At 34.5% G+C, this 23,705-nt stretch overlaps 2 protein-coding genes across 3 annotated transcripts in view; one reads left to right on the forward strand and one right to left on the reverse strand.

The window, feature by feature from the left end:
* The window catches only part of DYRK1A (dual specificity tyrosine phosphorylation regulated kinase 1A), a 288,823-nt gene that overhangs the window by 195,388 nt on the left and 69,730 nt on the right, over window positions 1–23,705 (forward strand). The gene's annotated exons all lie outside the window — the stretch shown is intronic.
* KCNJ6 (potassium inwardly rectifying channel subfamily J member 6) overlaps window positions 2,602–23,705 on the reverse strand; it is a 179,743-nt gene continuing 158,639 nt past the window's right edge. For both annotated transcript variants that reach the window (XM_074300648.1, XM_074300647.1), the window contains one exon: window positions 2,602–8,590. In XM_074300648.1, coding sequence (XP_074156749.1) covers window positions 8,268–8,590 — 323 coding nt within the window. In that variant the 3' untranslated portion in view covers window positions 2,602–8,267. The remainder of the gene's footprint in view (window positions 8,591–23,705) is intronic.

Below are 23,705 nucleotides of genomic sequence, written 5' to 3' on the forward strand. Positions count from 1 at the left end.
AAATTGGCAAAGGTAGGTTTTTGGCAAAGATGGGTTTACACTGAGAAAAAGCTTCCCAGTGGGCCAACTCCAGAAAGGAATTAGCATAGCTTTGGGGTTCAGAGTCTTCTTTTATTAACCTTCTATGGTTTGAGGCTAGGGAGCTATTAAAGGCTAATTTTCAATTCACTAAAGGGTGATGTTTGTTTCCCAGATCAAAGTGATTATCAGATTAGTTGGGAATGGGAAATTCTATGGGAACCAGATAGCTTTCCCAAAGGAGATTCAGATGGGTGGGGATCATTTTTAGGAATTTTAGGAATTTTGCCAGCCCTCAAAAAAATCAGGGAGACACAGAATCCTTATTATATCACAACCATTCTGGAGAGCATATGGAACTATGCCCCAGGGGTTATCAAATTGTGCATACCCTTTGATCCAGCAGTGTCTCTACTGAGTCTGTATCCCAGAGAAATCAAAAAAGGGAAAAGAACCCAGATGTGCAAAAATCTTTATAGCAGCCCTTTTTGTAGTGGAAAGGAACTGGAAACTGAGTGGATGCCTGTCAGTTGGAGAATGGCTGAATAAGTTATGGTATATGAATGCTATGGAATATTATTGTTCTGTAAGAAATGATCAGCAGTGATGATTTCAGAAAGGCTTGGAGAGTCTTATATGAACTGATGCTAAGTGAAGTGAGTAGAACTAAGTGAACACTGAACACAGCACCAAGATTATACAATGATCAATTGTGATGGACTTGGCTCTTTTCAACAATGAGGTGATTCAGGCCACTTCTAATGGTCTTGTGATGAAGAGAGCCATTTGCACTTAGAGAGATTTGGTGACTGAATGTGGATCACAATATAGTATTTTCACTTTTTTGTTGTTTTTCACTTGCATTTTGCTTTTCGCTTGCATTTTGTTTTCTTTCTTTTTGATCAAAAACCAGATCTTTTTTGATAAAGGTGGAAATATGTATAGAAGAATTGCACATGTTTAAAATATTACTTGCTTTCTAGGGGAGGAGGTGAGAGGAAGGAAGGGAGAAAAAAAATTTGGAACAAGATTTTGCAAAGATGAATGTTGAAAACTATGCATATGTTTTGAAAAAAAAGCTTTAAAAAAAACTAAATGCATTTGACTTGAACAAATACTGTACAGGAACTGCTTTGCTTTTATATTTGTGTCTTTCAAAATATAGCACAGTGCTTTGTACATAGCAAGTGGTTAATAAATTCTTTGTTTATTCATTATAGGTAATAGGGAGAAAAATTCTCTTTTACAATACAAATGGGTTAGGAAGTGGAGCCAAGATGGAGGAGAGGACACACATGTCTATCTGAGCTCACCCTTAACCTCAGACTACTTTTTAAAATAGCCTCAGAATTTGTGCTTGACTGTCAAAATCCACAAATATTGGGAGTAAAATACATTACCAACAGAAGATAATCTTGAAATTCATCAGAAAAGGTCTGTTTTTGCTGGCGCAGGGACAACTAGGCCAGGTGCAGAATCAGGCAGGTAGGCAGTAAGAACACGGAGAACAGCTCATGCTGAGCAGACTGGAGAGGGGTGGGGTGTGGTCTCAGCTGATGGAAAATCTTCGGGAAGAACTTTACCACAGTGTCAACTACTCTGCTCTGGTAGCAATCCAGCAGATCAGCAGAGAAGCTATAAACACAGGGGGTAAAGACTATAAACCCAAAAGCTAGAGTCTCTCGGGACCTGGCCACACCCATCTAGCATCTGGAGGCACTCAGCAAGATCCCTGCATGCAACTGCTGATTATAGCACAGACACTAATCCCAGTACAGAGGCTGATCCCTGTGCAGTTATTGATGTCCCACTGCTGCTTCACTGCTACTTTCTGTTGAGCTTGATAACACTACACTGCCCTAAAAGCAGACTGCAGTTGTTTTTTTTGTTTTTTTGTCAAAATGAGTAAAAAGGCAAAGCAAACTCTAACAGTATAGCTTCTATACTGATAGAGAGCAGGCTTCAAACCCTGAGGAGACTAAAAGCAGATTATCTCCAGATGAAGCCCCAAATGGTGATATAACCTGGTGCTCCTCACACAAGGCTCTCATGGAAAAAAATTAAAAAGACTCTTACAAGAGAGCTAGAAGAAAAATGGGGAAAGGAAAGGGAAGCTTGGCAAGAGGGTCTGGATAAGTCATGTTACTCATTAAAAGATGGAGTGGAAAAAGAAATCAATTCCTTGAAAAACAGAAATAATGAATTGGGAAAAAAAAGCTCTGTAGAAAATAAAATTTGTGAAATGGAAAAAAAATTCTATAGAACAAAATAATTTATTTAAAAACTCAACTGGACAATTACAAAAAGAAATTTAAAAATTAAATGAAGAAATTAATTCATTAAAAATCAGAATTGAACAAATGGAAATGAATGATTCGAGGAGACACCAAGAATCAATCAAGCAAAAGCAAAAAATGAAAAAATTGAAAAAAGAAGTTAAATACCTACTTGGGAAAACAACAGACCTGGAAAACAGATCTAGGAGAGATAATCTAAGGATTATTGGACTCCTGAAAATCATGATAAAAAAAGAGCCTAGATACTATTTTTCAGGAAATCATCAAAGAGTACTTACTGCCCAGATGTTATAGAAACAGAAGGTAAAATAGACATTGAAAGAATTCATCAATCACCTACTGAAAGAGATCCCAAAATCAAAATTCCAAGAAATATTGTGGCTAAATTCCAGAACTATCAGACTAAGGAAAAAATATTACAAGGAGCTAGACAATACAAATGGGTTATTATCACCTTAATCCCATGGATATATGTGCAGATGTGACAAGGATATGGTTCTGAGTAGACATATGTATAATATGTCCATATTAGGATATACATATGAATGTGTCTTTTTTTGCTGCTTATGATTCTTCACATATATTTCATAATACATATATGTATATATGTATATACATATATTCACATATATTGTTTATTTTTTGTTTCTCTTGTGTTTACATTTCAAAAAGTTTTTATGAAGGTAATAAACTATGAAAGACTTGTTAACTGATCAGTGTAGTGATCTACCACAGTTGTAAAGGATTCATGATATAAACTGATTTGAGACATATTTTTATTTCCTTTATTTTTCACAGATGTTGAGGAATGTTGTTATTTCTTCTTCTCCTCTTCTACTTTTTCCCTCTTACTTTTCCTTCTCTTTCCCCTCTCCCTGCTCTTCCTCCTCTTTCCCTTCTCCCTCCTTTTTTTCTCTCTTCCTCTTCCTCACATATTTCCCCCTCCTTTTCCTTCTTCATTTAAAAATTTTTTATTATTCTCCCTCCTCCCCACTTCCCCCAAAACTAGGACAGCTTACTTTTTGTCTGGCAGTATTTTCATTTTTGATTTCTTGAAATATTGCTCTGAAAAGGTAGGCTTTTAATAGTTCATTGTATTTTAAATGGAACTATTTGATTCCATCTTAAAACCCAAATTACTCTGGTTTTCACTGAATGACCTTTTATTGTCCTAACCAAAGTTTGGCTCATTGTTTTAAGTTTTGATGACTTAGAATGAGTATAAATAGCCATTGTTCTGGCCAGAAATTCAGGATCGTTTTTTCTCAGACTGATATCTTTGTGATGGTAACTTAAACCATTATTTGTCACAATTCTTACTCAGCCCCTTAAGTCCTCAAGAAGTTGAAATGTTCCTATGTAAGATAAAGGTAATATTCTACTCCCACTTCAATTAATATCACTGCAAACTGTTAAGTTTAAAGGTGGCTTGGTAATGAAGTTTAAAGCGTGTGAACAAGATGTTTGAGAAGTGAATCTCTTTTATTAGGTCAAGTATGACTGACTAATCAAATAGATGACTTAAAGGGATTGGCAGCTTTGAAGAGTGAGAGAATTTCTATAATTAGTCAAGTGGTAGAGAATTCCAGTTTAGGACTCCTGCTTAATTTCTTTACTGATAGATGAAATAACTGCTGAAAAGGAGCCTATGGGAATGGTACTACCTCTACCCCCTGATTTCTATCTCCATATCCCAGACTATATAATGAGTAGTAGACAAAATGTCTACAAAAAGGTACTGGGATGAATAAACAGACAGAGAGAAAGATAGTCATCTAAGTGATGAAGCAACTCCAAGAAATGACATTCCTTTACATGATAGAGGAATGCAAGTTTTGGATTCAAGAAAGTACTTCTAATAACTAGGACCGTGAAGGGGTAACCCTCTGCAACATGTTCTCTACATGTACACTTAAGAAAGTATAGGACATTTGTCCCGGATTTTTTGGGGGGAGGAATGCTTTATACCTATTATTTTAGTAAATATTCTTTTCTGAAAGCAAAATGAATTGTGTTTTAAATTAACAATGGGAAAATATATGTGGGGACTCTTTGGGGTTATTCCTAGATTACTGAGAAGTGTCATAATGTATAGGATAAATTGGGTGAAGATCTCTTATAGGAATGTGACTTTGAACTATGCCCTAATTGTGACTAGAAATTTTGCAATAAGTTAAGCTATAGCTAAAAAGCTGCGGGTGTTCGATTGTCTTGTGTGAACATTTCCCCTTCTGTTTCCCACCACCTCTTAAAGTAGCTTTTAAGTTCCTATTTTAAAGGTGATGATGGATTTGAGAATTCAGGTAACAGAATTATCTTATTCAAGAATATCTGCTTTTATAGCAGTTCTTTAAGGAAATTTGAATTAAGAGTTAGTTACTAATATTATTTTGTTTCTGGGATAGACTTTTGTGTTCAAAGTGTTCAAGGAGGCTTCTGATTTATTTAATCTTGTGTTTTACAGTTTGTGCTTTGCACTTCTTCACTAACAATACCTTGTCTGTTGGGAGTTGCCTTTTCTGGGGAGATTGTAATAAATTCCTTTTTGCTTTTTCTTAACTTAAGAGTCTCTGATTGTTTTTGTTGTTGCTATTATCCCACACAAGGGGACTTGACCTACTAATTTAAGAGGGAGTTGAAGTAACCCAGACTAAGTGTTACATTAATGCAAATGTAGAAAAAACACCTTAACTTTACAATTTGAAGAATTTAAAAAGTGAAACAACAGTTCTCTCAGAGGACAACGGAAAACAATTTTATTAGTTACATAAAGTCAGTTAAAAATGAACATATTTTGCTTCAAGTTGTGAAGCATATTGTGGTGGGTATGAGAATACGAGGATTTTAGTCGGTATCTTGACGGAAATCTATTCCAAAACCCCTTGCCCCAGTAAGGAGACATTCATTCAGAACCATGTTCTGTCAGAATGTAAGTAGATACTCTATGGTATTTTAGCCTAGTCTCCTACATCTCCATAAATTCTTAAAAAACTTACCTAAATGAATCAACAAATCAAAATATTAATTTGGGAGAAACTCTTGTTTATAGTGCAGTTACATTAAATCAAGTATATATTTTTCAAAATATTGGGTAAAGAATAGAATGGATAGCAATTGTAGCATAAATAGTAATGAAAAATACCATTCAATACTTGCCACTTGGAAAATTCAGTCTTAATAACATTTAGTTTTGAAATTTTGATACTGAAGTTGAAGTATTGACACAAAATACATTGTTAAACTGCTTAATAATTGTAGAAAAATAGAGGCTGTTTGATAGGGACATTCTAGTACAAAGTTTCTGTGAAGCTTCCCCTTTTAAAGCCTAGAAAGCTCATGTTACAAAAAAAAAAGAAGAGATTTGGTAAACTTTCTGTCTCACACTACATTGATACCAAAGACACTGAGAGGGAGAGACATTAAGTTTAAAGTACCACAGTCACAAAAATAGAAATTACACATGCACATGCCCTCAATAGTATAAAGTTTTTTTTCTTTTTATTTGTGCTAAAGGGCATGTAAAAGTTCAGTAGGACCCTGAGCTGCTCTTTCAACTCAGCTAACTAGGAAGATGTTTGAGAATTAAAAGTTAGAGGAGGGATGAACTTTTGATCACAGCTTCTTTTATTTGCCCTAAAACCCAAAGCTCCAGAAATATTGATCCTTCTGGGCACTGTTGGTTATTTCCCTCACCATGAGGCACTCTGCTTATAAGGCTATCATTGATTATCATTCTCCACCATGAAATTGGTGATGGTGGTTTTCTTTCTGAGAAGCACACAATTGCTTTAGCACATGAAATGCTGAATTCTCTTTTCCTGGAGAACAGCCTTACATTTACAGTATGAAGTATGAAGAGAAGTATTCAATAGATAGATACTCAATGCATTGCCATTCCCAGCAAAGGGAAACAGCCAACAGCAAATACAGCTTTGTTTCACTAAAATAAAGGGCAAGAAAAAAGTTATCTTGGAGCAGACCCACCAGAGTAGGTGAAGAGAGACCCTAGTCTTCCTCCAGAATTGTCATTTACTTTGGGAGAACCGCATCTGCTTCTCTGTGAAGTCTTTTATAATAGACAAGACTTCCACCCCCACCCCAATATAGCAAAGGAATGTATATCTCTATTGGGGAGGGGAGAGGAAACAGAAACAGTTTTGAACTTTTTTGATCTAGATGATGTAGAATATCAAACAGTGCAGCTATAAAAGCGGAAAATAAACACATCTACTGAATGAATAAGTATGATGGGCCACTGTGTTTAGGGACAGATAGTTTATAGATGTGAAATTAATGTGAAAGATCTGTCACAGTGCAAAATTTCCACCTGCCCACTAAGTTTCTCCTGAGATTTTTTTCTTTTTGTGTGTGTCTGTAATTGTCACTTTATAGTTCAAATATTCTGTACAAAAAATACTTTAAAAAAAAGTGAATCCTTCTTTTTCAGACTAGGCAGATAAGATATATACATGCAATTTTAAAAATTAAGGCTGTAGTTCTTTTGTTTTGATTGAGGGGGACTTTGGGGTCAGATTTGTAACCTTCTACCCAATTCCAGAAATATTTTCTCAAAGGTGATGAAGATTAATAATCTAGTTCTTGATTTGTAATTCTTTCAAGGGAAAAAAGTCCAGATACAAATCTTTTGTGACTGTCATATTCTTTTATGTTGGTTCTATGTGACTAGCGATTGAAAAACATCTGGAAGGTGAAGGAGTGTGTGTGAAGTAAAGATAGAGGTTTTTTAAACATTCAAAAACCAATAAAATGACTAAACCTTAATAAATATCATTCATTGAATCTTTTCATGAAATCCTCTAACTTTAGGTCTAACATGCCAATAACTAGCATATCAATTTTCAAATGATTATTCTGGAACCATTTGGACACAAAAAAGCTTTGAAAAAATTTTTTTCCCAAGCTATTATACTTTAAAGGAAAAGGCTGATAAGATGTATTGATGATTATGCGGGAAATAGCCTTATTCCCAAGAAGCTACCACAAACCAGGTTGATAGATGGGTTGGTAGATGAAGACTATTTTAGAATGACAGCTTTTCCTAATAAGAAAGATTAATTTAGTAAATATTTTACAATATTCTGTAAATTTGTGGTGCTTTCTTCACCTCCTAATTCCAGCTACCCCCAGATCTATGGCTTTTTATAAAGGATCAGTAAAGAAACATTGAGGTGATTTAAATAGCTGCCAGTGTGGAACACTGAAGAGAGGGCCATGCACCAAAAGGCCAGATAATTAAGGGGGACTAAAATAATTTGAGAAATACAAATGTTAAAACAGAAATTCCTACTGTACAATGTTTGGTAGTTTTTTTTTTTTTTTAAGTTATTTCTAAAGTTAGATGTCTAAACCTACATAAGTTGCACAACTATGTACATTATTTAGAAGGTCTTCACTACAGTACCTGTGTACATGCTGGGTTTTATCACTAAGTGTGAAGAGAAAAAAAATTATATAAGGCATATGTACAGTGTCTTGTTAAACTGTAGGTCTTTTAACATAACGTCTTTAGAAAGGCAATGCCCACTTTTGGCAAGCACATCACCCTATCTGTGAAATTTGCTGAAATATGTACAATTTAGAGCTACTTTCTACTCATTACAGGAATGATTAGGCACTAGAGATGGCTTTTCATGTTCCAAGTATTAAATATGACCCTCTTTTTTAAGCAACCTGGTATCACAGATCTCATGCACATCTCCAGCTAAAATCTACAAGAGTTTGAAAGTATGACAGTCTGAGAGGAGACCACTAACAGAGGTCACTGCCACTAGGTCTTTTAACTGCTTTGTGAAGCTCTGTGTTTGAGAATGGGCAGGCAGATATTTCACACCTTGAAGATTTTTTTTTTTTTTTTTAACACATTAAAATGAGGGAAAAAGAAAGAAATAAACAAAGGTTGTATGAGGACAAGGGGATGCTCCACCCAAGATTTTAAACTTTGGATTCATTCTCTAGTTTTGTCACATCACCATTTCTCTCTGTTTGGTCTTCATGGTTTTTTTCCTCTTCAGTTTCCAGTTCAGCATGATGGTTGAGTTTGCTGGACACAGACCAACTCAGAGGCAGTTCAGCCCTGTTGGATAATTCTGCCAGCTCTTTGGCACTGAGAGATGGTGTGCTGGTCTCATATGTTTCATGAAAGCTGTTGTAATCTACTTCATAGAAACCATCCTCTAGTGTCAGAACAGGAGTAAAACGATAACCCCATAGGATCTCACTGGTCACATAAGAACTGCGGGCTTGGCATGTCATTCCTGTGAAGAGAAGAAGAAAGCTTTAATATTTGTGAGTGAGGACATTTCAGGAGAAGATGAATGAAAAATTTATTTATTTTTATTTATTTATTTTTTAAGTAAGAAACCTCAGAATAAAAGAAGTCCTAAAATTTTTGGAAAACTATGGTGCTGGCCAAATGCAATATTTTCATTTTTGTGGCAATATTACATTGTTCATACTTCCTCTAAAGAGTAAACTTTATGATATTTTTCAGAAAAGTGTATATATTATTAGCAAGTTAATATCATTTGCCACTGTGTGAGAAACATAAAAATGGAGAATGGGGGAAAGCGAGAGGGAAGGGGGAAGAAAGAAAATCCTTTTTATGTCTTTAATAAGCTTACCTTCCAGTCCTTTTTTAAAATGACAAAACTTATGACTTTTTAAATTCATAAAGTGTCAGGTTTATTCTTACAAATAGTAAGCTTTCCAGTAGGAGATGAATTTAATGGAAATTAAGACAGCTCTGAGATATTACTTCACACTTCTCAATTGGCTAAGATGACAGGAAGAGATAATGATAAATGTTGGAGGGGGTGTGGGAAAACTGGAACACTAATACATTGGTGGTGGAATTGTGAAATGATCCAACCATTCTGGAGAGTAATTTAGAACTATGCCCAAAGGGCTATAAAATTGTGCATTGCCTTTGATCTAGAAGTCTCTACTAGGTCTGTATCCCAAAAAGATCATAAAAGAGGGGAAAGGATCCACACACATAAGCAAAAACGTCTGAAGTAGCCCTTTTTTTAGTGGCAAAGAACTGGAAATTGAATGGATAGCCCATCAGTTGGGGAATGACTGAATAAATTATGGTATATGAATATTATGGAATATTGCTGTTCTATAAGAAATGTTGAGCAGTATGATTTCAGAAAAGCCTGGAAATACATAAGCAGATGCTAAGTGAAATGAGCAGAACTAACAAAACATTGTACACAATGACAAGATTATGTAATCAACTGTAATGAACTTGCCTTCTTTCAACAATTCAGCATTTCAAGGGAATTCTAATAGACTTGTAATAATACAAGATATAATATAATATAATAAAATAATATAATAATAGAGAGCCATCTGCATCCAGAGAGAGGATGACAGGGACTTGTTGTGGATCACAAAATAGTTATTTTCACTTTGTTGTTTGCTTGCTTATTTCTTTCTTATTTCCCCCCTTTTGATCTTTTTTATGCAGCATGATAACTATGGAAGTATGTTTAGAAGAATCGCATATGTTTAACCTTTGTTGAATTATTTGCTATCTAGGGGAGGGAAGAGATGACAGGGGAGGGAAAAAATTTGAAATACAAAGTTTTGCAAAGGTGAAGTTTTAAAATTATCTTTGCATGTATTTGGAAAAATAAAATACTATTTAAAAAAAAAAAAAAAGTTGAATATAATTTCATCATGGCCTGACCAAAAAAGTATGTCTTTCTGTATATAAGGTTTACCTGAGACAAATCTTTTAATTGAACATTTTTAATAAGGAAAAATGATTTGTGGTATTTCATAGGGTTTATATATTAGAGATAATCTAGTCCAATTCTCTTATTTTGCAATGAGGAAAATGACCGGGTGAAGTTAAATGATTTTACAAGATCATGAATGGAACTAGTAAGTAGCAGTCAGGATTTGAACCCATGATCATTTAATTCTAAATTCCATTTTCTTTCAAATAACTAACTAGTATTTTTGAAAAAAATATCTTAGGTTACACCCAAGTCCTTTCCATATTACCTGGATTTTGAGCAGTGTCTATGACTCATAGTGAAATAAATCTGTGGAAGAGACAGCATCATACACTTCATGAAAATTATATGTTGTAACTAATAGATCCTGTCATGTAAGCAATTATAAGAAAAATGTTTCTTTGTTTATGAATAAGAAAAGACTTTGCAGTGGTAACTTAGTCTCTGGCATCTCCTTAACCCATCAAGGCAAGCTTCCTCCCTTCTTAGACCTGGCAGATTTTTTGTGCTAACTCTGCTACACTCAAGCATGATCTTGGAGAAAAAGAGAGACAAGGGAAAATTCTGGCTCCAAATTCAACCAAACTGAATCAGAATTAGCACCACCAACAGAGCAGGAGCCCTGTGTCCGACTAAAACTAAATCAACCTATTCTTTTGCAAAGCCAATACTTGTGGATCAGTCATTTATAAAACCTTGATATTTAAAATTAGAATGGCTGCCAGCCCATTACATTTGGAACTGTGAGGAGGAGGATGAAAATGATTTCCTAGTTCCAATAAGGACAACAGGAAGACAAAGAATTGATTCTCTCAGTTCAGAGAGAGGATATACTAGCACAAGTTCTTATGGGGCACAAGAACTGTGGGCAATTTTGGAGAAAAGCCACCAATGAAATAAAATGGGAGACTCTGCCAAACCTCAGAGAGTTGTGTGGTAGGTGTAGAGAAAAAAAAAAAAAAAAAAAAAAAGAGAGAGAGAGATAGGGAAGTAGAAATGCAAGGCAATATCTGTAGGAATGAGAAAAATCTTCTGCCTCTCTGAAACATGAGGTTAACCCTTTAATCTTAGGACAAATTCAAGTTGATGCTCTGTATTTCTCATAAAAGAGAAGTATTTGATTTTATTTTTGTTTATTGTTGGGACTAGTGAACATATGTTGATAACAATACCTCTATTCTGCATGTAATTTTCTGGAAAGATTTCCTTTTCTTGTGGCTTGATTTGCCAAAGAAAAAAAGTTGTAAAATGAGTTTTTTAGCTAAAAGTTTCTAAATGCTTATCTTCTCTTTGAAATCTAATTCTGGCCAGTCTGTAATGCAGAGATAAAAGATAGATAAAAGTTAAGGAAAGAGAAGTGCTCACCTTCCCCCACCAGTGGATTATGGCAGAATAAAACTGCACATAGACAATCTAGTGATTCAGGAATAATCTTTCAGTTATAGATTTCTAAACTAGAACAGAAATGAATTTTGACTAGTTTTATATGCTAAAATATCCTAATGAGAATTTTAAAGATGCAGTTCTCTGGGATTGCTTAATAAAAAGTAGAAATTCTATGGAATTTATGTACAACACACCTAGATTTCCCTCTTTTATTCTTTGGGGAGCTGGGAATGTGTATTGTTTTATTGTGTCTTGGTAAGGGAGTGAAATGTAGTTCTGAGTTTGTTTTTTGAACTCTCTCTCACATTGAAATTTAATACTCTACTCCTGGCCCAGACTGCAACCAGAGCATTGGAAAGTTCTGTTGTTCATAGATATTGCAAAGTTAATAATCACTGTGGATGGAAAGTTAAGGTGTTTTTTGGGATAAGAAGTCTCATTATCTGCAAGAAGTTCTGTAGGAACTTGTTAGCTCCTCTGAAATTTTGGCCTTGGATATATCACAAAACTTTACCATTCTGTGAGAGAAGCAACTTCAAGAACATGTGTGGAAAGAAGGAAAGTCCTTGTCAATATTTAACCAGAAAATGTATACTATAATAAAAAAAGATTCAGCTATGTTTTTTACTTGCTCCATTTGCTAGTTATAAAATGTTGAAAAATAGGGCAAAATAATGAAACGGCAGGTAGTTTACCTTTAGACCAGTAGGAAGAAGATGAAGCTTTTTGAGTTTCTGAGGGCCAATGATTTTATATGGAAAGGTTTCATTCCTAGACCATACACAAATATAGACACTCTACTTCAGTATATTGAGAAGAGAAATGGTCCTGGAATCTACTGAGGAAAGGTACTCAGTAGAGACCATCCTTTTCCCAATTTCCAGGATGAAGAATAGGAGATCTCTAGACTGCCTAATGGGAATATTTAGAGTCTTAAATAAGTGAATTCTCTAGAGTCTATTTTTGTAATAGCAATTTTAGTAATTAGTTTTGTACTCTGCTTTTTTGGAATTTGTTTAGAATGTTGCATTTAGCAACTAAACCATTAAATAATATTTTGAACTAATCAAAATTTCAAGTACTGGATTCCTAAGGATGGATGGGGTCATGGAATGACTGCCCATTACCACAATTAAGAGGTGAGATTTAGTAGACCAAAGCCAGGACTGCATATTAACTAGTTTTAAGTGGACCCTCTGATCCAAAAGAATTTAAGGGGTATTTCCTTGGACTGTGGAGCAAATAGCATTATAGACCATATAGTAATTATAGTATGATGCTAATCAATATTCTCTATCATGTAGGCAACTATAAGAGAAGGGTTCCTTTGTCTTATATGTAATAGAAAACTAATGACTTTTTCTCAGTCCTTATTCTCCTTAACTTCTGTATAGCCTTGGACAATGTGCATCTTCTTCTTTTTGATATTTTCTTCTCTACAGGTTTTTGGAGTACTTTTCCCTCTTGGTTCTCTTTCTTCTTGTCAGACTTTTTTTTTTTAAATAATTCGTTTCTAAATCTTCATTATGTTCACTGTTTGCTACAAAATGTCAGAAGACAAACTCTACCAACTGGAATAATCCAAAAAGCCCCCTTGAGAAAGTAGCACTTGAATTGAAATTTGAAGGAAAATATGAGTTCCAAATGGTGATTCTTGATTAGTCCAAAGACATGGATGAAATTTTTTTTTTTTTTTTAACAGGGAACAACTGAAATGTCTGTACAGTTGGGAAATGAATGTACAGTTGGAAGTGATAAAGGAGAAAACCCTAGATCTTTGATAGGAGCAAGATAGCAGGGAGTGCACTGTCAAGAGAAAGTATAAAATTTTACAATTTATATTACTACCTGAGGCAAGCAGGGAGGAGCACTGATAGGATTACCTATCAGTCTTTTTATTTTTAAGTAGGGCTTTTGTTTCTTGCATTGACAAAGTCATCTTAACGCCAAATTTTACTGTATCCAATCAGGAAGCCAAATTATGATGTCAACCACCAAAGTTGTATTTCCCCATCCTACTCTATTTGTAATTTCCCTTCCCCCTCACCTCTCAATGCTTATTGGAAACCTAGCTCCTTTTTAAGGTTAGCCCACCAGTCAATGGCATAATCCCTTTCATGGCCTTTTTCTCCTTGTTAGAGCTAAACTTTTGTAGGAATTTAGAGGCCAGTCAATGGCATAACCTCCCACTTGTCTTAATGGCATCTTCCTCCTGATTGATTATGAGTTCTGCTAGGGAACTTAGCTCTCCTCTTTCCTCTTGTTAATTGCTAAAAACTTTTTTTTTTTTTTTTGGACTAAAAACCCTTATGGATTTAGCCTGCTTTTAGCAGTGTTATAAAATCTTTGTCCTTTGATTTGAAGAAGGTCTAAGTTTATAAACTCTTTTGAGACACTTCACTATACCAGTCTCTGACCCCAATACACTTTTGAGGTTGAGCACCCCCTCTACCCAACAGTTGATGCCCTAACCCCAACAGAACCCTATTGTGAAGTATTTTAAATACTTGTGGATTTTGTAGTTTATTCTGTCAACAAAAGGATATTAGGAAAGCTTCTTGTATAAAGTTGTGACTTAAACATGTCAATTCGGAGGGAAGGTAAATCAGATAGGGGAGACCTGAGAGGCAGAGAAACCAATTAGAAAGGGCTACTGCAACAGAGGTACTGATTTCTTGAGTTAAAGAAGCTATTGAATGGGGGGAGAGAGGAAGGATGCAGTGGATGTGCAAACTTAAACACTTGGCAGCTGACTTGATTTGAGGACAGGAATGAGAAGGAAAATCTGGGGATGATTGCTAGGTTTCAAATTTCTGTGACTGGAAGAATGGAGAGTCTCTCAATAGAAAAAGGGGAGCCGGAAAAAGTTTAGAGAGAAACAAAAGAAGTTCAGTTCATGCTGAATTTAAGATGCCTGCAGACTGTCCATAGGGAGATGTTTAGCAAGCAGTTGGAAATGTGAGTCTGACACTCAGGGAATATATGGAAGCTTGTTTTATAGCATGGGGTGGGTGTGTGTATGTATGTGTGTGTGACACATACATACTCCCCCATACATATAAATATATATATTTCGGATTATGATTGAAATCCTGGGGACCAATGAAATCATCTGTAAAGAAAAAAAGGAAAGAACATGGACAATGATCCTTCAAGGATGACTGAGAAAGATCAGTCATATGAATAGAAGTACAACTGAGACAAAAACCAGGAAAAGAAAGTTTAATGTCAAACTATCAAGAACTGGACCAAGTAAAGGCCACTTGAATTGATAATCATTGGTAACTTTGTGGATAGTAGTTTCAGGCAAGTGATGGCATAGAAGATGAATTACAAAAAAAGAAGAAGAATTGCGTGGGTGGTGACAAAGTGACAGCTATGATGCCAACAGCTTTTTCTAGGAGTTTGTGAAATGGATGAAAGTAATAAAACAATAGCTTGAAGGGCTGGTAAGGTTTTTTTGTTTTGTTTTGTTTTGTTTTGAGATGAGGGAAATCTATTTATGCTTCTAGGCTTAGAGGTTGAAAATTAATGAGATAGGTATGATTAAAAAAGCAAGAACATTGGATTAAAATCACAAGTAGAGCAGTTGGTACTGGCAAAGATAGATCATTTCAATTTCTGAGACTGGAAAAGGGGAGAATAGAACAGGAGTTGATGTTGAGGGGATTCTATTCATTATACAACATTAATTCTCTTGATCTTCTGTTTTCCCCTCTCTATCCAAGGCCAAAGTAATAGTTATTTAGATTTCTGGTAGTTCTCCTTTCCTTTAAAGCACCTCTTACCCCATCCCCCAGGAACAAGCAGTGAAATAGGATATTGTGTTCAGAAAGGAAATTGAAATACAGGGAAGGATGCCAGAGTGTTGTTCTGCATAGTTTATCTGTATAAGATTTCTGTGATTTAATATTCCTTTAAGACTGGACTGGTTGCCTTTTTCTGAGAAAAGAAGTTTTGGAGCTCAGTTTAAGGGAAAATATTACTGGAGATAGATCTTTTTCAAATAATTCTGTCTAACCAGGTCTGCTTTGTATTTTTAAGTTGATTTATTAAATCCAAGTGTAAAACTTTATATTCACAGATTTAGCTCAGTATTCTAAACTGGAAGATATTTTTTTCAGTCTGATTCTGTCATCTAATAACCTTCCAGATAGATATTTCATATGGAAATTTGGTTTGCATATCAATTATGCTTTTCTTCAAGTCAGTTAAGAAAAAGGTAAATAGCAGCGGGCACTCTAACATAGATCACTCTATTAAGACTTCCAACATAACACTATTAAGCCTCTTAATACTTTAACTCGATTAACTACTTCCAACTTAACATTAGTAATAATTACTCTTTGGATCTGGTCTTTCCCATTTCAAATCCTTCAAACTCTCTTATTCCCTACATCTTTATTTGTTAAATAAAGAATGGCAGAGGAGAGAGATTGTACAATGTTTTATTAAATTGTAGATGAACTATCATATTTCCTTAATCTAGTAAAAAGGAAATGAGGTTAAATGGTAGTGTTTATTCTTGATGAAGCTATGCTGATTCATTGTTTCACTGCTTCCTTCCCACCATGCCCTTTTTCCTTTTTCTCTTTCCCATTCTCCTTTACTCCCTTCCCTTCTCTTTTTCTCTTTCCCTTTCTTCCTCTTATCATTAGTCTTATCATTAATGATTTATCATTTCTCTTATCATTAGTGATTTGGATCATCTTTCTTGTGGAGTACACTTCTTTTGAGAACTGTATGTTCATTTGACCATTTCCCTTCTTATTTCAGGTGCATTAATTTTGTACAGAAGTTTTTTTTAGTACTGTACACAGTAACAAGATTATGTGATGATAAACTGTGATGGACTTGGTTCTTTCAACAATGAAGTGATTCAAGGTAATTCCAGTAGACTTGTGAAGGAAAGTGACATCTACATCCAGAGAGAGAATGTTGGATAATGAATATGGATCAAAGTGCATACTATTTTCACTTTTTGTTGTTATTGTTGTTTGCTTGTTTTTTTATTTTTTATTTTTATTTTCTCGTGTTTTTCCCCCTTCTAATTTGATTTTTTGTGTGCAGCATGATGAATATGGAAATATGTTAAGAAAATTGTACATATTTAACATATCAGATTGCTTGCTGTCTTGGGGGGGGTAAAAGGGAGAAAAATTTGTTACACAAGGTTTTGCAAAGGTGAAAGTTGAAAACTATCTTTGCATGTATTTGGAAAAATAAAATACTATTCAAGTAAAAAAAAAAGTCTTCTAGTTTCATGTAATCAGTATTATCTGTTCTTATCTTTTGTAATTGCCCCTATCTCTTGGTCAGTTAAGAGTTAAGTAAAGGATTGAAGAATGGTTATTAGTCATATGATATTTGTAAAAATAACATGCAAATGCTATTTCTATAATCACATATTTATAAATGATTTACACAAATATAGGTAAATTATGAAAATTTACCTGGATGTCAAACCCTTGTCAGAAAAAATTGATGCAAAGATTTCCTTCCCCATTTTTCTACTTTCCTTCTTATCCTAAGTGCATTAGTTTTGCGCAAAACCTTTTCAGTTTCAAATAATCAAAATGATCTATTTTATCTTTTGTAATTACCTCTAGCTCTTGTTTGGTTAAGAATATATCTCATACCTATAGTTATGAGAGGTATATGATTTGTTTTTCTTCTATTTTTAAAAAATAATATGCTTTTTTTCCCCCTGAGGCAATTGGGGTTAAGTGACTTGCACAGGGTCACACAGCTAGGAAATGTTAAGTGTCTGAGGCCAGATTTGAACTGAGATCCTTCTGACTTCAGGGCTGGTGCTCTATCCACTGCACTGCCTATATACCCCCAAATAATATGCTTTTTAATGATCATTTTCACATGATCCTTAAAATTTAGAATGTATTGGTATTGGTTCTAAACCTAATTTCTGACCACTTTCCAGTTAATAAAAAAAAAAATCAAATAAGGATTTTTCCCTTGATCATTTAAGTTTTACATTTTTGTCAAACATTGTATTATTGAGTTTCATTGTTTCTCTCTGATTTTTTAACCAATACTTTTGATGATTGCTGCTTTATAATATACTTTGAGGTACTTTTCCCTTTTTTTCTCCCATTTCTTTTCATCATTTCACTTGACATTCTAGACCTTTTATTTTTTCAAATTCACTTGAAGATAGTATCCTCTTGGTAATTGATTGACAATAACATTAAAAGTTTAAATTAGTTTTGGTACTTTTGACATTTTATCATCCAGGCATGACCTAGCCATGAGCATTGATTATTCTTCCAGCTATTTCATTGTTATTTATTTATTTTTTTTACTTTTACTTTTAGGAGATTCAATTCCTGAATTGAATCTATACAAGTTCCTTATGGACTTTAGTAGATTGATTTCTGGCTATTTTATGCATTTTGTAGTTATTTGGAATGAAATTTTCCTTTCTATTTTTGCTTCTTCAGCTTTGTTATTATTATATATGTCGATAGTTTTTGAGAGATTATTTTGTAATCTCTAATATTTCTGAAACTATATTAATTTTTTCAGTTAGTATCTTTGCTGATATTGTCATCAGCAAATAGAGATAGTTTTATCTCCTCTTTAATTTTCTTTAGGTTTTTAATTTCTTTTTCTTGTCTTATTGCTGTTGTTAGCATTTCCAGAACTATATCAAATAATACAGGGGAGAATTAGCATCCTTGCTTCACCCTCATATTTACTGGAAATGTTCGCTTTAATTATTCCAATTGCATATGATAGTTTTGAATTTAGATAGATGCTTATAACATATATATATATATATATATTTTAAAATTTTATAGGATTTTTAGTATAAAAACTGATTCACTTTGTCAAAGACTTTCTGCATCTATGAAAATAATAATGTGTTTTGGATGTTTTGGTTTTTAATATGATTAAGCTGATTTTCCCCCCTAATGTTGGTCCATATTTGCATCATTTGTAAATAAAGCTCAGCTGGTCACCATGAATGATTTCTTGGATAATTCTTTGTAATCTATTTGATGGGATATTGTTTAAAAATTTGAGTCAATATTCATTAATGATTTCAGCCTATAGTCTTCTTTCTGTATTTTATCTTTCTCTGATTTATTTCCCTAAGAATATATTTGTCTCATAAAAGAATTCTGGTAGGTTGCTTTCTTTCTCAATTTTTGAAGCTAATTTGTAAAGCACAAATGGATACCAATTATTTTTTTAAGAGTTTCTATCATGACCAGGAGTTCTCATGTTCCCCTATCCTGCTTTGGTGGTTCCTTTATAGCTATATCTATTTTCCTGTCTGAATTTAGGTTATTAGCAATCTTTATCTGATACTTTGAGTGTTTTATATTTTTTAAGTTTTCCTCTGTTTTGTATCTTCAATTTTGTCTAAGAAATCACTGTACATAATATATTCTGATTTTTCTTTTCATTTCTTTTGGTTTTGATATTTCACTTTATTCATATCCTTGACTCGGATGGCAATTTCCTTGGAGGATAATCTCTCTCTTTTTTATTTGGATAAAATTATTCTTTTTTTATTAATTTTATAATTATAACATTTTTTGACAGTACATATGCATAGGTAATTTTTTACAACATTATCCCTTGTACTCCCTTCTGTTCCGAATTTCCCCCTCCTTCCCTCCACCCCCTCTCTTAGATGGCAGGCATTCCCATACATATTAAATGTTATAGTATATCCTAGGTACAATATATATGTGCAGAACCGAATTTTGTTGTTGTTGTTGTTGTTGCAAAGGAAGAATTGGATTCAGAAGGTAAAAATAACCTGGGGAGAAAAACAAAAAATGCAAACAGTTTACACTCATTTCCCAGTGTTTCTTCTCTGGGTGTAGCTGATTCTGTCCATCATTGATCAATTGGAATTGGATTAGCTCTTCTCTATGTTGAAGATATCCACTTCCATCAGAATACATCCTCATACAGTATCATTGTTGAAGTGTATAATGATCTCCTAGTTCTGCTCATTTCACTCAGCATCAGTTCATGTAAGTCTCTCCAAGCTTCTCTGTATTCCTCCTGTTGGTCATTTCTTACAGAACAATAATATTCCATAACATTCATAGACCATAATTTATCCAACCATTCTCCAATTGATGGACATCCATTCATCTTCCAGTTTCTGGCCACTACTAAAAGGGCTGCCACAAACATTTTGGCACATACAGGTTCCTTTCCCTTTTTTAGTATTTCTTTGGGATATAAGCCCAGTAATAGCACTGCTGGATCAAAGGGTATGCACATTTTGATAACTTTTTGGGCATAATTCCAGATTGCTCTCCAGAATGGTTGGATTCTTTCACAACTCCACCAATAATGCATCAGTGTCCCAGTTTTCCCACATCTCCCCTTGGAGACTAATCTCAAAGTGCCTCAGCTCCTTTTCAAGTTGGGCAAATCACACTTCATCATCCTACATCTTGGTCCCAAATGATTTTTTTGGAGGGTGGGAGGAGGAGGACGCAGAATTGTTCTTTGGTGTGAAATGGAGCTCTATATCAAACCCATACATGTGTCCTGTTCCTTTCCCTGTATTCCTCTGTTTCACTGCTGAGATCTAATGCAATCCCAAATATTGCTTCTGTGGAGCTTTCTATCAGTTTTAGCTCTATCAAGCTTCTGCAGACTGGACTACTGCTGCAGTTCTGGTTGAGTCTTCCACATCCTGGAGCTAGAATCTCCACAGCACAGGAAAGAGGGATGGGGTTCTATGGTAGAGGGTTTGTGTTTTAGATCCTTGAATTTTGTTGCAAGCCTGTTTTGAATTTTTGAGTTAAATAGCTTTGTAAGTTGCATGGTAGGTGGTAGGGGAAGGGGGGTTAAATTAATTTAGAATAGGTATTAGTTCAATTTTTAAAAAAAAACTTTTTGGATTCTGGGTGTCTTAGACCATGGAGATAGCTGAAGTTGCTTTATATTTTGTACATAATTTCTGTTTCACAGATATTTGAGACTATGTGGGGAGTTTAAAAAATGTTTAGAACTCTATTTTTTAGGTTTTGTTCCCTAGATAGTCATTATTCATCATTTTAATAATACATTCTAAAGTTTTGCCAGTAATAGATATTAGTCTCACCCATTTATATTTTTCATATTCTACGTCTCCCCCCTCCCTTTTTTCCACTGAGGACTATATGTCTCCTTCCTTAATCCTCTGGAACCTCCCCTAGTTTCACACTTTCCAGAGATCACCGACCATGGCTAAGCTATCATATCTGCCAATTCTTTTCCTGTGGAAATCACTTGGGACTTCACTGACCGAGGCTTGTGAACTACATTGACCTAATAGAAATACTTCTAAAATCCAAAGTGCCAGTTCAGACCAGATTTGGAGAAATAAGGGCAGGGAAAGTGCTACATGACTTTAAAATCTTAGTTGGTCAGTAAATTTCCTATGTCTTTTCAGATAAATTTGATATTTCTTCTGTAATGGAATTGTTTTCCTTTGTGGCTTTTGAGAATTTCATTTTTGAGCCTTTACCATCCCTTCTAGGCTGAGAAATCATATAATTCTTTAACTCTTATCAAGAACAGGTACATGTATTGCAATTAAACCTAAATAAATTGTTTTGCCAATATTATCAATGCAGCTGGGTCATGATAAAATGAAGAAATAATGAGATGACAGTTCTGGAAAATAGTTGGAAAATGCAAAGAAATAATTGTGTTATATATGAGTTATTTTTAGATACCTTTAGATGTTACTGAGGCAGCTGGGTGACTCAATGGATAAATAGATTGCTGGACCCCAAGTCAGGAAGACTTAACTGGAAATCTAGCCTCAGAGGCTTGTTAGTTTTATGAAACTGGGCAAGTCACTTACTCTAACTTAATCCACTGGAGGAGGAAATGTCAAATTACTCCAGTATCTTTGTCAAGAAAACTTCATCCTACATTCAATGCTCATGGATCGGCAGAGCGAATATAATAAAGATGACAATACTCCCCAAACTAATCTATTTATTTAGTGCTATACCAATCAGACTCCCAAGAAACTATTTTAATGACCTAGAAAAAATAACAACAAAATTCATATGGAAGAACAAAAGGTCAAGAATTGCAAGGAAACTTATGAAAAAAAGGAGGGAGGAAGGTGGTCTAAGTGTACCTGATCTAAAGCTATATTATATAGCAGCAGTCACCAAAACCATTTGGTATTGGCTAAGAAATACACTAGTCGATCAGTGGAACAGATTACGTACACAGGACAAAATAGGGTACAACCATAGCAATCTAATGTTTGACAAACCCAAAGATACCAACATTTGGGATAAGAATTCATTATTTGAAAAAAACTGTTTGGGAAACTGAAAATTAGTATAGCAGAAATTAGACACGGACCCACAACTTAACACCACATACCAAGATAAGATCAAAATGGGTCCATGATTTAGGCATAAAGAATGAGATCATAGAGGAACAGAAGATAGTCTACCTCTCAGACCTGTAGAGGAGGAAGGAATTTATGACCAAAGGAGAACTAGAGATCATTATTGATCACAAAATAGAAGATTTTGATTACATCAAACTAAAAAGTTTCTGTACAAAAAAACTAATGCAAGCAAGATTAGAAGGGAAGTAACAAATTGGGAAAATATTTTTACAGTTAAAGGTTCTGATAAAGGCCTCCTTTCCAAAATATATAGAAAACTGACTCTAATTTATAAGAAATCAAACCATTCTCCAATTGATAAATGGTCAAAGAATATGAACAGACACTTTTCAGAGCATGAAATTGAAACTATATCCACTCATATGAAAGAGTGTTCCAAATCACTATTGATCAGAGAAATGCAAATTAAGACAACTCTGAGATACCACTACACACCTGTTAGATTGGCTAAGATGACAGGAACTAATAATGATGAATGTTGGAGAGGATGTGGGAAAACTGGGACACTGATACATTGTTGGTGAAGTTGTGAAAGAATCCAGCCATTCTGGAGAGCAATTTGGAACTATGCTCAAAAAGTTATCAAACTGTGCATACCCTTTGACCCGGCAGTGCTACTACTAGCTTATATCCCAAAGAAATACTAAAGAAGGGAAAGGGACCTGTATGTGCCAAAATATTTGTAACAGCTCTTTTCTTAGTGGCTAGAAACTGGAAGATGAATGGATGTCCATCAATTGGAGAATGGTTGGGTAAATTATGGTATATGAAGGTTATGGAATATTGTTGCTCTGTAAGAAATGACCAGCAGGAGGAATACAGAGAGGCTTGGAGAGACTTACATCAACTGATGCTGAGTGAAATGAGCAGAACCAGGAGATCATTATACACTTCAACAATGATACTGTACGAAGATATATTCTGATTGAAGTGGATATCTTCCACATAAAGAAGATCCAACTCACTTCCAGCTGATCAATGTTGGACAGAAACAGCTACACCCAGAGAAGGAAAACTGGGAATTGAATGTAAACTGTTTTTACTACTGTCTTTCTACCCAGGTTACTCATACCTCGGAATCCAATTCTTAACATGCAACAAGAAAATTAGATTTACACACATATATTGTACCTTGGTTATACTGTAACACATGTAAAATGTATGGGATTGCCTGTCATCTAGGGGAGGGAGTAGAGGGAGGAAGGGGAAAATTTGGAAAAATAAATACAAGGGATAATGTTGTAAAAAAAATTACTAATGCATATGTACTGTCAAAAAAATTATAATTATAAAATTAATTAAAAAAAAAAACCTCATCCTAGTCAAGTAGCATTGGACATGACTGAATGATTGAACAACATAGAGATTACTACTCTGCTATAGATTTCTTGTAATCTCTCTTGTTGACTACCTATATGCATTATATACTCTGGAAGCTCCTATTTTCCTCTTTATAGTAAACTCTGTTATTTCAAGGATTGTTTTCACATAGGTTTATTTTAAATCTAACAACATGGAATAATCAACAGGATTCTTAGCAGTGAGGGGAAAGGTGAGCAAATTCTCCATGGATATTTGTGGCTGCCTTCTAGTAGATATAAAATCCTGCTTTTTCTGTCTCCTCCGTCTCCTCTTTCACCCCTCCCACCCCCACCCCTTTGTTCAATATCTCCCTCTTACATCTGGAAAGTTGATACTTATTAAAGTCCAGATTTGCAATAAATAAAAGAGAGTTCACTTAAAGAATGCAAGCTGCTTTACCAAAGGGGATTTTTTAGAAAATCCATATCCAAAGTAAATAGATAAGTGATATTTTGGGATGGT

The sequence above is a fragment of the Sminthopsis crassicaudata genome, chromosome 3 (assembly GCF_048593235.1).
Source record: "Sminthopsis crassicaudata isolate SCR6 chromosome 3, ASM4859323v1, whole genome shotgun sequence".
NCBI classification, from domain to species: domain Eukaryota; kingdom Metazoa; phylum Chordata; class Mammalia; order Dasyuromorphia; family Dasyuridae; genus Sminthopsis; species Sminthopsis crassicaudata.